The sequence below is a fragment of the Haliotis rufescens genome, unplaced genomic scaffold (genome assembly GCF_023055435.1).
Source record: "Haliotis rufescens isolate VD_foot unplaced genomic scaffold, xgHalRufe1.0.p SCAF_9, whole genome shotgun sequence".
NCBI classification, from domain to species: Eukaryota; Metazoa; Mollusca; class Gastropoda; order Lepetellida; family Haliotidae; genus Haliotis; species Haliotis rufescens.
The window spans coordinates 28,936,073-28,953,118 of NW_025964383.1; the positions used below are offsets into that span (position 1 = coordinate 28,936,073).

The window sequence follows — 17,046 nt, forward strand, 5'->3', positions numbered from 1 at the left end:
GTGAGTGAGGGGTTTATCGCCGCTTTTAACAGTATTCCAGTTATATCGCGGCGTGTCAGCTTAATGTGGGAGGAAAGTCGGAAGTGATGCAGGTCTCAGACGTTTACTCCTTCGGTGAAACCCACGAGCACGGGTATGGTGCTGACAAACATAGAAACGTAATCGGGGCGTACCGGGATTCGAACCCACAATCATAGGTTTCTGGTGTGCCCAAGGGACGTAACTCTGCACAGCGAATCGCGGCGCCTTAGACGACTGGGCCACCCGTGCCTCCCTGGCGCAAGTGAACGGCGATTTGATAGTCTGCTTGGGCTCCATTTCGTAAAGCCTGTTTTTTTAGTTATCGATCATGCACTTGCATTAACCTATTCATATTCATTCATTTACTCAAAACCATCCACGGTGGTACAAGAGTGCAATATATAATTAACATAAGATAAATAAACATAGAACAATTTAAGACATTGATTAGATACATTGCAGGTTAAAATTAACATCAGAATGAAGAGTTTTAGAACTCATGAGTGTAGAGGTACCTTTACATAAATTTCGCAAGTGTTTAGTGCTGTTGTTAGTCTTGCTACTTAATGGGTATTGGGGACTTGTAATAATATACGGGGATGTGTAGAGATCTATAGAGAGCAAAGAATTCACATTTAAATGAATAATGATATTCATCTGCTACTACAGGGAAGGTGGTTGACATGTTTTTTACATCTACTGGGAATCTATGATTACAACTTGGGCGGTCGGGTAGCTTAGTGGTTAAGGCGTTCGCTTGTCACGCCGGGGACCCGGGTTGGATTCCCGACATGGGTACAATGTGAGAAGCCCATTTCTTGTGTCCCTCGCCGTGATATTGCTGGAATATTGCTAAAAGTGGCGTAAAACCATACTTACTCACTCACTCACTCACTCACTCACTATGATTACAAGTTCTCAACATTAATAGATAGGTAGATATGTTTCGATTAAATAAGAGGTACTTTTTCAATCATTAACATTTTGTGTCTGCAGAAACCTGAGACACATTAAACACATTGGCTACCTCTCAAGGCGTCCTTCGCGTTTAAGACAACGCATGCCCGATATCATTTCAAATACTGCATTAAAACAAGGCTATAAAATCAACAATACTTTTTGCGGAGAGCGATTTGAATCCCTTTCACTGAAGTGTCATGATTTGGTTCCGAGACCGTTCTATCTCTGGCAGATGATCCCCTTACTTTGTTTTGAAAATAAATAAATATATATATATCTGCTAACAATTTGAACCATACTTAAGTAGATATAAAACTGACAACAAATCTTGAAATATGGCACTTCAACACCCCAAGAATTAGCCTTACATAAAATTATGATTAAAGTTGAGCTACATTTGATCGAGGGAACTTCAAACATAAGACACAAACTCAACTGAGTACTAAACTGCAATGGTTGTAGAAGATGTTTACAAAGATGACAGCTTTCCGATTTATCTGCGTGAGTGTCGTCATATGTCGAGCCCTCTATCTGCATGTATGTGACATAAATGGCAATGGAATTTTCTGCAGCGGTCAAATCTTAAAGGTGAAATGTTTGCATGCTTCTTATTTAAATTCACATTGACATGTGTATCAACAATCTGGATAATATAAGTAATGTGTCATTGGCTACATGTAAATATCAATAACTAAAAAAGTATTTATCAGTAGCATTCAAAAAGAGAACAGCCTTGCTAATAGTATTGTGCTATTGTTTACTTTTTAATAGTATTAGTGAGCTGTCCGTCATGTAAACTCCTTCATCATAAATAATAATAGTGTGTTCCTTAACCAAGACATTGCTGCAATTGTGCCGGTCATAGAGGTAACTTACCATACTTCTAGCTGAGATTATCGGAGATTTTTTAAATTCAAACATTTGAAATATGTCTACATAGAATTCTGAAGTAAATACCCTAAATTGTTAAATATGTTTTGAAATTTGTCCAACGTCATTGTCCCTATTCAATTTGCTGACCGCGTTTTATCATTAACACTATATTGCATATTTTGGTGTTCGGTAACCAAGGACTTGCAAGCCTAGGGGGAACAATGATAACAATTTAATGTTTTGTAAGTTCGTGTATTTGTGAGGTACCCCATCCATGTGATATTGATCAGGGAATATTCCGATGTCACTAACTAAGTGGTTTGGGCCATCTTCTCAAGGTAATTGATATAAGCTTCAAGGAGACTGTAAATATCATTATAACTTTAACAGTTAGATTACGTTCGAAACATTGCGTTAAACAACAGATCGATAAGTTACTCACAACGTATGTCATCATGCTTAATGACAATATTACTTAGCTTCCGATGTTAATAGGTAGAGTATTGATTAACACCGCAGTCGACAATAGTCCCGCCATTCTTTCACAGCTCTCCCATGACAGTTGCGGTGTAAAACAAAAGCGACAAAACCCTTTCCATATTCATAAGAAGTCTCAGCCAAAAGTTTATGGTTATATCTGCCAAAGGGTATTGCTGAGATCTGGAGATCTCGACGGCCAGGGCAAGCCGTTGATGTTGGCATTATGACGGAAGTCTACCGTGACACGAGCTGTATGCGGTGGAGCGTTGTCCTGTTGAAACAGCTCCCTCTGGTGGTCAATGATTGGAAGAAGGTGAGGTTGAAGAATTTGATTCATGTAGCGATTTGCTGTCAAATTTCCCTGAACCCCAACTAAGTCAGATCTCGTGGTGTTGGTTATGGCCCCCACACCATGACACTACCGCCACCGAATTTTTCGAATTCACGCACACAATCAGGGTCAAAAGGCTCATTTCGACGGCGATAAACACGTTGTCTTCCATCTCGCAGGTGAAGGAAAAATCGTGATTCATCGCTAAACCACAGTCGTCTCTAGTTTCTCAAATTCCAAGGCTGATAGGTATGGCACCAACGCAAGTGTCGTTGTCGGTGGATCTGTTGCAAAACAGGGACGATAGTCTTCTGGGTCGGATTCCAGCATCGCGAAGATGGTTCCTGACAGTCTGGTCCGATATCTTCCTCAAACCAGGGATGCGCCCTGGAGTCTCCGTAGCTGTGGCATTGCGTTGACGTAGGTGGAACAGTCGAATGTAGCGATCCTGTGCAGGGGTGGTAACTCTTGGTCGGCCGGTTCTCGGACGGTCTGCAGTGGAATTGAACTGTGTGTATCGGTCACAAAGTCGGCAAATGGTGCTGTTGTGGACGTTGAAGTGGCGTGCAACAGAAGACTGCGATTCCCCTCTTTGGATACGTCCTATGGCGATGTTCCGATCGGCAGCGCTGAGTCTCGGCATTTTCGAACTTGAAAAATGTTGACAATTGAATGACAAATTATTGGCTGATGCTTGCCTTTGTCTAGCCACTACCACGAGTTACGAATGCCATAACTTGCACGTGCATTTTGCTTTACTGTTTTCCTCCATCACATTTTTGAACAAGTGTGAAAACAATGCCGTTTCAGACATTGCAAATCGACAATGGCTGCGTTTTGACGCACCGTTTGTCGAATATCAGGCCACCAACATTTTACGATAACAAATATCCAATTTATGTACCGGATTTTTGTGTAGACAGGTTCAATGAACTACATACTACCTGTGCGTTTCTTATTTTTAAAGAGTTATATTTAGTATAAATAGCATACAATGTTCTGTTGCATTTTGTGTAAATTGACGTGCCTTCTGAAATGTTAAATATTTTCGTGTTGGCCGAGAGGTTATGCGTTCGCTTGTCTTGCCAAAACCCGGTTTCGATTCCCAACATGTTTTTGATATTGCTGTAACGTTACTTAAAGCGCCGTAAAACCAACTAGTATGACATAGTATATGTTATAATTGATATGTTGATGTATGTTCCTGTTATTTACATTTCAAAACTGTTTTCCATAATAAGGAGACCCGTGAAGATCCGGGGTAGAATAGATCTTCAGCAACCCACAGCCATGCTTGCCGTAAAAGGCGACTAACGGGATCGGGCGGTCAGGCTCGCTGACTTGGTTGATGCATGTCATTGATCCCAACTGCGTGATATCAAACACTGAATTGCCAGGTCCAGACTCGATTATTTACAGCCCGCCGTCATATAGCTGGACTATAGCTGAGTGCGGCGTTGGGCGTCAACCTTGGAATCACTACTGACTCTTCAATCAATGTGAGGAATATCCACCCCTCTCACGGGTGACATTCGCGAGGAATCTCCCCATACTGCGGATCAGACGTCTGATTTACAACACTGGGATCATCAGCCTATCCTGGTGCAGTGCCCGGGTCAGATCATTCAGGGTTTCAACTGGAGGGTCTCTAGCTCTCACTGGGCGGCAGTACGTACTACAATGTGGTGATAATTTAGGGTTCCACTTTTTTGTGATCTTTCGGAATTGTTTTTTGTATCAAGTGGTACTAAATTAATGCTCATGTGTACTTATCATAGTGTAATTCAGCTACAGCACGGCGTGTCAGCTTAGTGTTCATGAAAAACCCATCTTCCCGGGGCAAGAGAGTTAACTGACTTTAAAAGTCCAGTTTCCACCCTTGCCGAACTATGCTGGAATTCCTGGGCTCGATCGTAGCGCCACCAGAGGCTAATGTCCCTTCTAAACCTCTCCTATGGACCTATCAGATTCCACCTCTCGTATCACTTGCATTTACTTCAAACAAAACGGCGGCACCCAGTCAAGACGATCTGATCGATAATCAAAATCTATATATTGTGATAATGCGGGTCTTACATCGCGAAGTGCATCAAATCACGGGAGCACCTTGATATAAACTTGAACAGATTTAGAAAATATCTTTTGACAACGAGTTAGCGGTGCACATGCTTTGCAAATCCTGCAATCGATCGAAATCTGCATGACAGTTTACGAACCGGATCTCGATTTCGGAGCGCGATTTTGATTGGACTATGCAAAGACTCGTTAGTCCAGCCAACATGTAACTCCATAATACCAGCCTAGTTCGGCAAGGGTGGAAACTGGACTTTTATAGTCAGTTAACTCACTTGCCTCGGGAAGATGTGGAAAACCTGACCTTACCCACTTCTCGGCGGAAACCACCTAAGCTAAGGTATGGTGCGGAACGACTAGGGTTCATAACTGACGCGAATCTGGGACTCGAATCCCGACACACATAAGGGAGACAACACAGTGTATTGCTTGCATCACTCGTCGCGCCGTATTTTGATCCTGAAGAACAAGACAACTCTGTGCAGGAATGCAATTTGTTATTTTATCGGTCTAAATGTTCTCATAATTAAGATGACAGTAGCTTCCACACACATCAGGACAACATATGCCTCCGCCATAACGAGAGTGACAATCTTTGTCCGACGTACAATTTTCCTGTTGATAGCTGTCACGTATCGGGCATACTTTTATCTGCTGTGGTTTGGGGCACTGCTCTGAAACAAAATGATACAATGCCATGGACTCTCTGTTCACGAAGCGGTGGGTAACTATGTGGTTAAAGCGGTCGCTCCTCGCGCCCAACACCTGGGTTATATTCCCCACAATGTCGTTTGTTTGTTTGTTTGTTTGTTTGTTTGTTTGTTTAACGCCGCACTCAGCAATATTCCAGCTATATGACGGCGGTCTGTAAATAATCGAGTCTGGACCAGACAATCCAGTGATTGATATCATGAGCATCGATCCACGCAGTTAGGATCAATGACATGCATCGACCACCTGGTCCCACTAGTAGTAGTAGTAGTAGTAGTAGTAGTAGTAGTAGTAGTAGTAGGGGTAGTAGTAGTAGTAGTAGTAGTAGAAGTAGTAGTAAAAGCGAAACAATATGTTCAATAAAAATAGTAAAGTCATCTCATACTCTGCACACTCGTTAAATTTGCAATGAGTAACTCGATCCTACTCTCTCGATGGCAAAGATATCGAGAATGAATCACTCACTTTGAAGTTGTCGTGTAGATGATGACACACGTCTCAGGCACTTGGTGGTGCACGTTGATGACAGGCAGCAGTAGAATCCTACCATACAAAAGTCATACAGAAACACAGATCATACAATTCAAAATGACGCATCGCTAACACGTGCAACAAGGTAGTTCTGTCAGACAAACCTGAAGTGTCAACATCACAGAAGAGTTTCAGATATGATCTTTGCGTTGTTTCCTCCCAGTGTATCCCCACGTCACACGTTTTCGAGCATCACCTCTTTTCGAGCCCCTTTACAGTACGTGACAACGCGCTTAATGACGTAATCAAGGTAGACACTTCAAAGCCCACTGAAGCCAACTTGGCTGAAGTTAGGTTTGTTTGTTTTGTTTGTTTGTTTGTTGTTTAACGCAATATTACAGTTATATGACGGCGGGCTGTAAATAATCGAGTCTGGACCAGACATTCCAGTGATTGACATCATGAGCATCGATCCACGCAATTGGGATACGATAACATGCATCAACCAAGTCAGTGAGCCTGACCCCCCGATCCTGTTAGTCGCCTCTTACGACAAGCACAGTCGCCTTTTACGGCAAGCATGGGTCGCTGAAATTAGGATGCAAATTTAGCTACACGAGGAAAGATATTCAATAAGTAATGAAAACATACCTCACAACTTACTTTTTCACAAATGCACATTTTTATCAAACTTGGTATGATGATAATTATGGGTCGCCCCGATTATGTTTCAAGGTTTGTCAGCACTATACCCGTGCTCGTGGGTTTCACCGAAGTGGTAAACGTCTAAGACCTGCACTACTTCAGGCTTTACTCCTACATTAAGCTGACACGCCGCGATATAACTGGAATACTGTTAAAAGCGGCGTTAAACCCAACTCACTCACTTATTTTAGAGTATCGGGATTGTTATAAGACACGTAATGAGAAATAATTCTGATGGGCACGAAAACCCATCACACGAGGATACAAGGACACGAATCAAAGACAAGTGTCGCCTCATCAATCAGATGGGACGCAACACTTAATCAAAACAGTTAATACTTTGTGATGATAATATATAACCCCTCAAGCTGCCACATTGATAGTACTTTTATTTCGTGGTAAAGACACCTCTGTGTCTATTTTTTCCTGTGACCTTGTGAGATGAGTGACTGTTTCTGACCTGATCCAGAGACAGCCAAAAATACACATATGATTCGAGTTAGGATACCATTAATCTTTAGTGGTCATGACTTTGTTTTGAATAATTATCCCCAAGAGAATGGACAAAACTTGGCCTGCTTGCACAAAGTGGTCAATGTTGTACCACTGTAGTAAAACATGTTTAATCATAGTCGTAACACTACATTCGTTTGGTACAAGGAGGCCCAATATCTCAGTAGCCAATACATATTGTTAAATCCATCGGATGGTTATGATTGAAGTATATGTTACAATGGGGCAGGGGCCACAGGTGGCCCAGTCGTCTAAGGCGCCGCGATTCGCTGTGCAGAGTTGCGTCCCTTGGGCACGCCAGCAACCTATGGTTGTGGGTTCGAATCCCGGTTCGCACCGATGATGTTTCAAGGTTTGTCAGCACTATACCCGTGCTCGTGGGTTTCACCGAAGTGGTAAACGTCTGAGGCCTGCATCACTTCGGGCTTTCCTCCAACATAAAGCTGACACGCCGCGATATAACTGGAATACTGTTCAAAGCGGCGTTAAACCCAACTCACTCACTCACTCACTCGAAGCAGAATGACTGAATGGTCCTACCTGGCTTGCAGCTGTCGTTCCTCCAACACTCATGTCTACTGTGGATATCAGGCTTGCAGGTATGCAGATACGGACAGTAGTAAACACGGCTTTCAACTCCTGCATCACAAAATAGTTTAGCATTCACTGTGAAGGGATGTGAGGAATACCAACACAACGGATGGTAGGCTTATCCCCCTGGATGCCACAGGCACATACTTATATGTCACTTATACCCTCACTTTGAAGTCGAATACAATCAAAGTACATCATGCACACAGATACACTTGACAGTGGGTAATAAATACTTATATGTCACTTATACCCTCACTTTGAAGTCGAATACAATTCAAAATACATCATGCACACAGATACACTTCACAGTGGGTAATAAATACTTATATGTCACTTATACCCTCACTTTGAAGTCGAATCCAATTCAAAGTACATCCTGCACACAGATACACTTGACAGTGGGTAATAAATACTTATATGTCACTTATACCCTCACTTTGAAGTCGAATACAATCAAAGTACATCATGCACACAGATACACTTCACAGTGGGTAATAAATACTTATATGTCACTTATACCCTCACTTTGAAGTCGAATACAATCAAAGTACATCATGCACACAGATACACTTGACAGTGGGTAATAAATACTTATATGTCACTTATACCCTCACTTTAAGTCGAATACAATTCAAAATACATCATGCACACAGATACACTTCACAGTGGGTAATTCCCTGTTCTGTGATATCACCCACTGTCATTTTAGACATTTTTTACTGAAAATGACCTCTGAAAATAAATCAGGTACATCGTTAAAGTCGCCATTTTAACACATTACTAAATCACCCCTCACGACGTTATTTACAGCATGTTTTGAAATCTAAATTTCGGATATTTACTCGGAGAAATGAATTTCAAAAATAGCATAATAGTGATCACGGGTATCTTTTATCAAATTACCAATGATTATTCAAAAATGTGGCCAATAACCCTAGCATCGTTTAAAATCGTTTCAGATCCTATGAAATGTGCGTAGGAAATAAACATTCGGCACTCAGCGTGTTAAATATTGAAAATCATTAATAACAACATTTGGACATACAAATATCTTCCACATCAACCGATTTTTAAACCTCCATGTATCTTGCGAAAAACCATCTCCAAAATGCGAACCTAACACCAACTTCATTGAACGTGATGGAAAATGGAGTCAGAGGTAAAGCAGAGGTTGATAAGGCAGATATGACAGAGTTATTATTCTTTACCGTTTGATCAGGACATGCTGACCCTTTTTAGAGAGCACCTTGTGTCATCACTGGTATTCAGTGATTCATACACACAATATTATTGTCACCGTTATTTTGACCTTTTACACCCAATGGAATCTGCATCGGCGGGTAGTCGAGACGGGTTGATCTCTGGCGTTGACCTTTTGTATTTGTATATTTTACCTAATTGCTAAGTTCATAATAAGCATGAAGAAACTAATGATGGTCAACCATGTTAAAGATTTTCTTGACACAACTATTGTTGTTGAAACAATTTACTAAAGAAATGTTCGGATCACTAAATGTAAAGATACTACTCTCTTCCCAACCCGTATCACAATAAGAAATTGTTTATTATATGATAAGGTGTATTTCCATGTTACTGTTAAGACTAAGTATAATATCACAAAGTTGACGAATTTAAGATGAAAAACAAAAACTCTTAATGAATCGGCCTCATTGCTTAAATGAGCACACTGTTCACCATGCAATTGTTACAGATGTTCATCTTTATGAGAAAAGAAATGAATCACATGACTTATAAGCATTCATCAAAAATAAAAACTCTTTAATATAAAAGCATATAATTCATTCGTTTTTTGCAACCTTTCATATGACAACCTTTCATATTCACCCCCTGGGGTATTCATATGTTCATCTTAAAAAGAAAGAAGAAAAGCTTCAAAATGAAAAGGGAGTGACAAAGTCAAATAAGGCGTATAACTTGAACTGAATATTGTTCGATATGGCAAAACTTCTAAAAATCAAATTGAAAATGCCATGATAAAACGGCCTGATAAAAAATTACTAAATAGTAAAAACATACCCAGTGCCATTGCTAGAATGGCAGTGAAGATTAGCACGTCCTTCATGATGTCCACTACACCTATGTCTAACGCGCGTGTTTACACTCCACCTACAGAACACCTGGTACAGTATAGGGCAAAAACAAGTTGCTCTGGACACGTTTGTGCTTACACAGTCCACACGCCTTAGCAAAAAAACCTCAACGCTGCGATGGTTCTGTAAGTGCTCTCTGTGTACAGCTCCACGAGTCGGACAGACCGATGAAAGTTACAGCAGCTTGTTTGAGGTACGTGTCAACGACGACCAAGTTGGTTTAAACATGACCAAGGTTCTACAGATATTGTCTGATTTCTTTCTCGTTTCTAAGTCATCCTCTCCCGTGTATGTAAATGAAAAATTAAGGAGCTATTTGGTTACATTAACTTGAGTTACTTTAGCACTGCTTAACTTTGATAGGAGACATTAGACACCAATACTCAATCAACAATATGATTATTTGTGACTACAAAAGACAGTGGATATGTAACCATGACATTGACATTATATTATCTGGAGATGGTGTTTATCTGGAACATTGTCATCTTATGAGGTTATCGAAATACTGTTTGTGTTTGTTTGTTTGTGTTCATATGTTACTCGGCATTCAGCGTATATATGTTGTTCGTATTTTGGGGGCGGCTTGGTAGCCTTGTGGTTAAAGCGTTCGCTCGTCACGCCGAAGACCCGGGTTCGATTCCCGACATGGGTACAATGTGTGAAGCCCATTTCTGCTGTACCCCGCTGGAATATTGCTAAAAGCGACGTAAAACAATACTAACTGACACTGTTCGTATTTTTAGTATATAAAAAAAATATTAATAAAAATTACCCTACCACATTTCCTCGACATTGTGTGGATCTGTTTAGTGCCTATTAAAGATACGTTATATCGAATGGGGGTATTGAACGAGTTATTGTTCTTTTCATCAAGACCGTTACCTGGAAATGACGTTAACATTTTGCATGGTAATGATGTTTATCACAGTGTTCTGTAAATAGTGTTACTAAATTACCCTTTCCACATTGATAAAGGAAAGAGTGCCGTCATGACCTCTTTTCATTATCTCGACTGTCTTTCCTTCCACTTCGAGATAACAGGACTGACTGTGTTACGACTCATCATCATTTTTCTTTTACAGCCAAGGTCATTGTGACTTTCAAGAACTTTCAAGAACTGTATAATGTATAGAAGTGACCGTTTGATGTGTAGTTATTGTAGCTTGTGTGACAAATGATGTGCACATCTTTTCATTCTGCATGTATTTTTCAAATCTATCAATATGACAGTAGTAGTGACAGGAAGTGTTACTAATGGCTTCCGTGATGTATTTGATTCGGGGACATTGTCTTGACAGATATTGAGATGTATCACGTGGGATGATGAATGGTGTGTGTATATGCGTACATCAGAATAAATAAAACCCATCCAATTTTCCTTAATAATACGTTAGAAGGGGATTAATGCCACGGGGCTCAGTCGGGGAGTACTGCGAAATGATAGACAAAAGGAACAAAGAGACAGCAACATATGTACAGCTCATTGTTGACATGTCTGTTATATTTTATCAGTGGCATATAAACAATGAAAACTATTTTTTCTCGATATCGTTTAAGCAGATGCAACAGGCATGACCCCGTATAATGATCCTTATTGCCACTGATCCGCTCGATCTACGGATAACTCGAAATTCGACTATCCCAGAAACTCCGACTTATCGAGACCTCAATGTATTACATAATACTGATTTCCTAAAGACTACAAAATCTTTTCCGAAATCATAAGAAATCTCTGAGTTCATTGGCCGATTCCAACTATACTTTTAATACAAAAATAAAACAATGATATAAATTACCCTTCCTCATTTCTTCGACGTAGTGCGGTTCTGTTTAGTGCCCATTAAAGATACGGTAATCTCGAATCGTGGTATTTCAAGCGCATTATAGTTCTTGTCAACAAGACAGTTACCTAAGAATGGCGTTGATATTTAGGGTGGTCATTTCGAGATGATGAATATCTCAAACACAGTGTTCTGTAAATAGTGATACTAAATAAGCCTTTCCAACTTCATGATCTCAATTTTACATTCTCTATTTCTTTTCTTACTGATTTGATAAAAGCTACAAAACATTTTCATACTTATAAGATTTGTTTGGGGTTTTTTGTTTGCTGTTTAACGACGCACTCAGCAATATTTCAGCCTTATGACAGCGGTCTGAAAATAATCGAGTCTGGACCAGACAATCCAGTCATTGATATCATGAGCATCAATCCCCACAATTGGGATAAGATGCGTGCATCAACCATTTCAACGAGCCTGCCCACCCTATCCCGTTAGTCGCCTCTTACAGCAACCATGATCATAAGAAATCTCTGTTATAAGCAGAGTCCATTGTCCGATTCCAACTATATTATAAGCATTATATGTTTCTGAAGTACTATCAAATGGTGATGGATAATCAGTGTTCTCGAAAAGGTGAGCAGTTTTTAGTTGATTCTTATGCTAGGCATACCTATGTCATATAGCTTTCATCAGAAAGCCTGCGTCGAGTGATCGATTACGTTTAGCAAATTGCCAAGGTGTTAATTTTCTTTATGCTGTAACAATTAAGCGATAATGATAAACTAAATGTGACCAGCTCAGGCAGTTAAAAAGGAGACCATACGGTGAATGTCAAACACAAAATGTCTTATTGAAACGATCATCACAATGTAGATGTACTTGCTTTCCTTCCAATATGTGTATAGAAAAGAGAACGAGAGAGAGAGAGAGATCAACTGGCTGAGCGGTATAGTTTGACGTTATATTTGGCACGTCTCTGTCTGAGGGTCACGTCCTCGGAGATGTTTTGATAACATGACAGACGAGGTAAATGTTTTATGCTGTATTCACAAATACAACAATATGATGACCTAGCTGGGAACATCAAGGGTTTACCAATCAATCTTCGATAAGTAAGGTTTAGATCTAGATATGACAGCGTCTTTGTTTCAATTTCATCTTCCATTATGTTTGAATCTGTTTGTGGAAAGGTCGAATATTAATGTATTAATATTTTTGAAAGTTTTATCTGTTCATTATCATATGATATCAGTATAATAATAAAATATTTTTAGCATCGTATATCTACTATCATATAAAATATATTACTCAGGTTCTTCGCAGTAAAATGTGTTCATGAACTGTTACAGCAACATGACCTACATCTGGCGATGGCCTACTAAAGTCAGTATGACGCCATACCCATAACACATAAACAAGTCTTAATTCACAAATCTCGTCACATCAAAGCCTCCAGCTCGTCTTGTGTCCGTGTCACATGTAAGCCTCATCTCTGTCAAAAGCTGTAAGGCAAGTGACACACAGAGCTAGTATAGAACTGATTGGACGACCTTGGTTCAAGACGTGATACTCAAGGCTTAATCATCGTGCAAGGATATGTATCCGACTGTATGATGTGGTGTGTGTGGGGTGTTCAATGGTCCACCTTAGGGGATCCTACTTTATATGTAAATACCACGAGGGGTAAAGAACAAGCTGAAATCATCACACAAATGTTTGTGAGCTGTCATTATTTTCTTTGTATTTTGGAAGGATGTATTTTGGAAGGGTGTTTTGGAAGCTTGGACAACAAACTTGTCCAAAGAGAAACTGAAAACTGGTCAAGATATTATGAGACAGTCTATATGGTATAATAGCAGAATACAAATAGGAAATAGCCCAATATTGTATAAACATTGTTCAAGCAGAGGTGTAACCTTTATTGGGGATTTAGTGGATGATAAAGGTAAATTTTATGTATTTTGATGCTTTTGTACATGTGTATGGAATCCAAACAAATTATATAGAATATTATGGAGTTGCAAGTTATAAATGCAGTCAAACAATTTTGTAAGGTAAATGAATACAATGTTTTCAATTCTATATCTCCTCGACCTACCATGCCAATCAATATATCACATCTTCTAAACCAAAGTATAGGTAGTAAAGAATTTTACATGACCCTATCAGCACAGGAGTTTGTTAAATTTCATGGCATTGAAAAATGGGAAAGTATACTAAATAAGACATTTAGTGAAACAAATTGGCAAAAACATTTATTGATGGCAAAAAGATGCAATCAAAGTGAGGATATTAGATGGTTTCAGTGTAAGGTTATTCACTACATTCTCACAACTAACAAATATTTATATAAAATTGGATATGTTGATTCTCCTATGTGTACTGTCTGTACAAATTGACCTGAAACTATAATCCATATGTTGTATGATTGTGAACATGTAAGAAAGGTTTGGGAGAAACTGTATATTTGGATAAAATCCGTTGTGGAAGGAACCATTGATTTAAACAGAAAATGTTTTGTTTGAATTTCAAGGCAAACATAACAACCCACTGAATATTGTACAAGTAATAAAACAAGTAATATACAGACATTGAAGAAAGGATTACTGCCACATTTTGAACGCATACAGCATGAAATAATTAGTTATTGCAATTCTATAAAGGTAATGTCATTCACAAATTGATTGTAACTATGCAAACTTTTTTAGTTTCTGGTCTTCCTTCCACACTTTGTTAAAAACTGATACAGTGGTACACTGATACAATACGTTGACTTTACAGGCAAGAAATATATGTATGAAAAGATGAACATTTCTTGAATACCACGTTCCACAATTGAATTGAAATGACATGTATAAATAAATGCTGTACCTGCTGAGATGAATAAAGAGAATAAATATATTTTCTTTGTTTTGCTATACCATATTATTTCTTAAAACTCCAAGACAATCCCAAGAAATAAAGGATGTCATTGCGAAGCAATCCCGTATATAAAATAGAAGAGAAAAATAAGACAAGATGTAAACAATTTTATTGGCAAACACGTAGAATCAATGTAGTGAAGACACATATTCTTGACGTGCTATTGAAAAAATAGTGTCCAGGGAAGACCCTTCCACAATGTCCATGGATATTAGAATCTGTTATTGAATCCACTCCGGATGGGGTTCGTATCGACGCACTCCAGGTAGCAGCTGAAAGGGTCGACACAGCAAGATTTGCCTGAAATTGAAACAATATATTGTGTTATTCAAATTAGTTACAATGGCTGGACGCAAACCCTGTTAGGTCGCAGTTGTATGTGGTCAAAGTCTAGCCAAAGTATCAGCCCTGATTTTGCATTTTTATCTATTTCCTCAGATCCCTATAACACCAATAAATAAAAAACACACAGAAAGACTGAATGGTAAGGTGTACTGTCACTTGGAACAAGTTTCTTTCTATCAGGACGTGTTATTCTAATGACCATTGTGACGTAGCTGAACTGAACTTTATGTAGACGTTAGCGACCCCTGTATGGTGGTATGGAGCCTCGAACGTTGAATTCATATCGCCCACAAAGGGGGATGTTAACATACGTACACCACGTGTGCCCAGCACGATGCACTTTACACAATAAGGTGAAACACTGAAACAAGGCTTCCCCCCAAAAACACACACACACACACACACACACACACACACACACACACACACACAAACTAGTGGTGTTAGGATTCGTAAAAACATGATCAAAATGGAATAATGATTAAATTCCTCCTTCAACGACAAAGTATGATCATGTTTTGACAGATTTTAGAGAGGACTCAAGCAATTATACGGTTGATATTGATGCCGTATCGTACAGACAACAGAAAAGGCTGCAAATTATGTTTATATCCTACAAATAATCGAAATTACTCCAAATTATGTCGTAATCCTACAGAAAACAGAAAAGACTTCAAATTATGTCGTTATCCTACAAAAAACAGAAAAGTCTCCAAATTAGGTCGTTATCCTACAGAAAACAGAAAAGGCTCTAAATTATGTCGCTATCCTACAGAAAAGAGAAAAGACTCCAAATTATGTCGCTATCCTACAGATACCAGAAAAGACTCCAAATTATGTCGTTATCCTACAGATAACAGAAAAGACTCCAAATTATGTTGTTATCCTACAGATAACAGAAAAGACTCCAAATTATGTCGTTATCCTACAGATAACAGAAAAGAGTCCAAATTATGTTGTTATCCTACATATAACAGAAATGGCTCTGAATCATGTGGATGATTACCAAGAATACCTCATGTATATATTAACACAAGACACGCACTACAACGTTATTCAAATGCGTTTTCAACAAACTGTGAGCAACTAATATCATCATTTCAAGTTTTCATGTTTCGTCGGATTCGTACATATGAAGTAAACATTTTCCTAAGCTCAGATTCAAAAACTTATTTTGTTTACCATTTAATGTTTTGGGTATTGATTGTATATTCATTAATTTAAAGCTTTCACGCTCGGAGGATTTATTGCATTGGAAGAACAAAATAATATTTACCTATGCAACAATCAGTATCAGTATAGCATTGGTCGAAACTGGAACGACTGTTCAATGGACATTTGTGCTGGGGGCAGAAATTCTCGAACCGCTGGGCCCCTGCAAAGAATGACATCACAACATGGATAAAATGATAAAATACTATTGCATATATTAACAGCAGATGGTAGCTGCTGGCATACATACCGCATAGTTAATCATACCGAAGAACTCTTTAAGTGTTGTTTTTTTTAAATACAATTATGTTAAAGATACACAACAGCATTACTATTATATCCGGACAACACTAACAGTATATATACAAAAAAAACTACTTTGCTTTGAATCGGAAATGGCTCTGAATAATATAATTCTGAAACACCGAAATTCGCGCGAAAGGCAATATAGGTTTCGTAAATAATGACACCAGAAATGGACTTCAAACATTGTACCATGTGGGGTCTTCGTCGTGACGAGCGAACGCCCTGTTTATCAGTACGATAGTGTACTTAATATTTTACTACTGAAATGTTTACTCACCAACACATGCTACAAGCAAGACGAAGACAAGTACTGCAGACTTCATGGTTGTAATGATATTGCTAGCGTTAAGACAACCATGTTTATATACATCCACTGACATCAAATACAGACTAGCTCAAAAATACATGACATCACTAAAGTATTATCAGCTCGAAAACGTGTCTTGTCATTTAAGGCCAAAATACCAAGTGCTATGTTAACATGGATGAAAAACGCCAGGCTATTGAATATTGTATTAATACCTGACTGGGATACATTTTGCCTACACATGTTTTCATCAAAAGTGTGACTTTCTTTTGTTTCGCAAAGTAAGAGATCCGGCTGTCGGCATAAGCAGTTTACGTCAACTTA

General features: G+C 39.0%; 1 protein-coding gene and 1 long non-coding RNA gene across 2 annotated transcripts; both read right to left on the reverse strand.

Moving 5' to 3' along the window:
• Positions 1-5,222: 5,222 nt before the first annotated feature.
• On the reverse strand, positions 5,223-10,047 carry LOC124130970 (multiple epidermal growth factor-like domains protein 6). The gene is made up of 4 exons (XM_046494024.2): positions 9,770-10,047; positions 7,679-7,777; positions 5,915-5,992; positions 5,223-5,412 (listed from the first exon to the last, which is right to left on the reverse strand). The coding sequence occupies exons 1-4, from the start codon at positions 9,813-9,815 to the stop codon at positions 5,249-5,251; spliced, it is 387 nt and encodes a 128-aa protein (XP_046349980.1). The 5' UTR covers positions 9,816-10,047; the 3' UTR covers positions 5,223-5,248.
• Positions 10,048-14,644: 4,597 nt separating this feature from the next.
• LOC124130971 lies at positions 14,645-16,833 on the reverse strand. The gene is made up of 3 exons (XR_006860588.2): positions 16,693-16,833; positions 16,174-16,272; positions 14,645-14,852 (listed from the first exon to the last, which is right to left on the reverse strand). It is a non-coding gene; the product is annotated as an uncharacterized LOC124130971 (long non-coding RNA).
• Between the last annotated feature and the right edge of the window lie 213 nt (positions 16,834-17,046).

Coding starts and splice junctions, on each gene's coding strand:
- LOC124130970 (XM_046494024.2), bottom strand. CDS start 9,815: ATGAAGGACGTGCTAATCTTCACTGCCATTCTAGCAATGGCACTGG. Junction 7,778..9,769: donor CATTCTAGCAATGGCACTGG/GTATGTTTTTAC, acceptor TTTGTGATGCAG/GAGTTGAAAGCCGTGTTTAC. Junction 5,413..5,914: donor ATCTACACGACAACTTCAAA/GTGAGTGATTCA, acceptor ATTTTGTTTCAG/AGCAGTGCCCCAAACCACAG.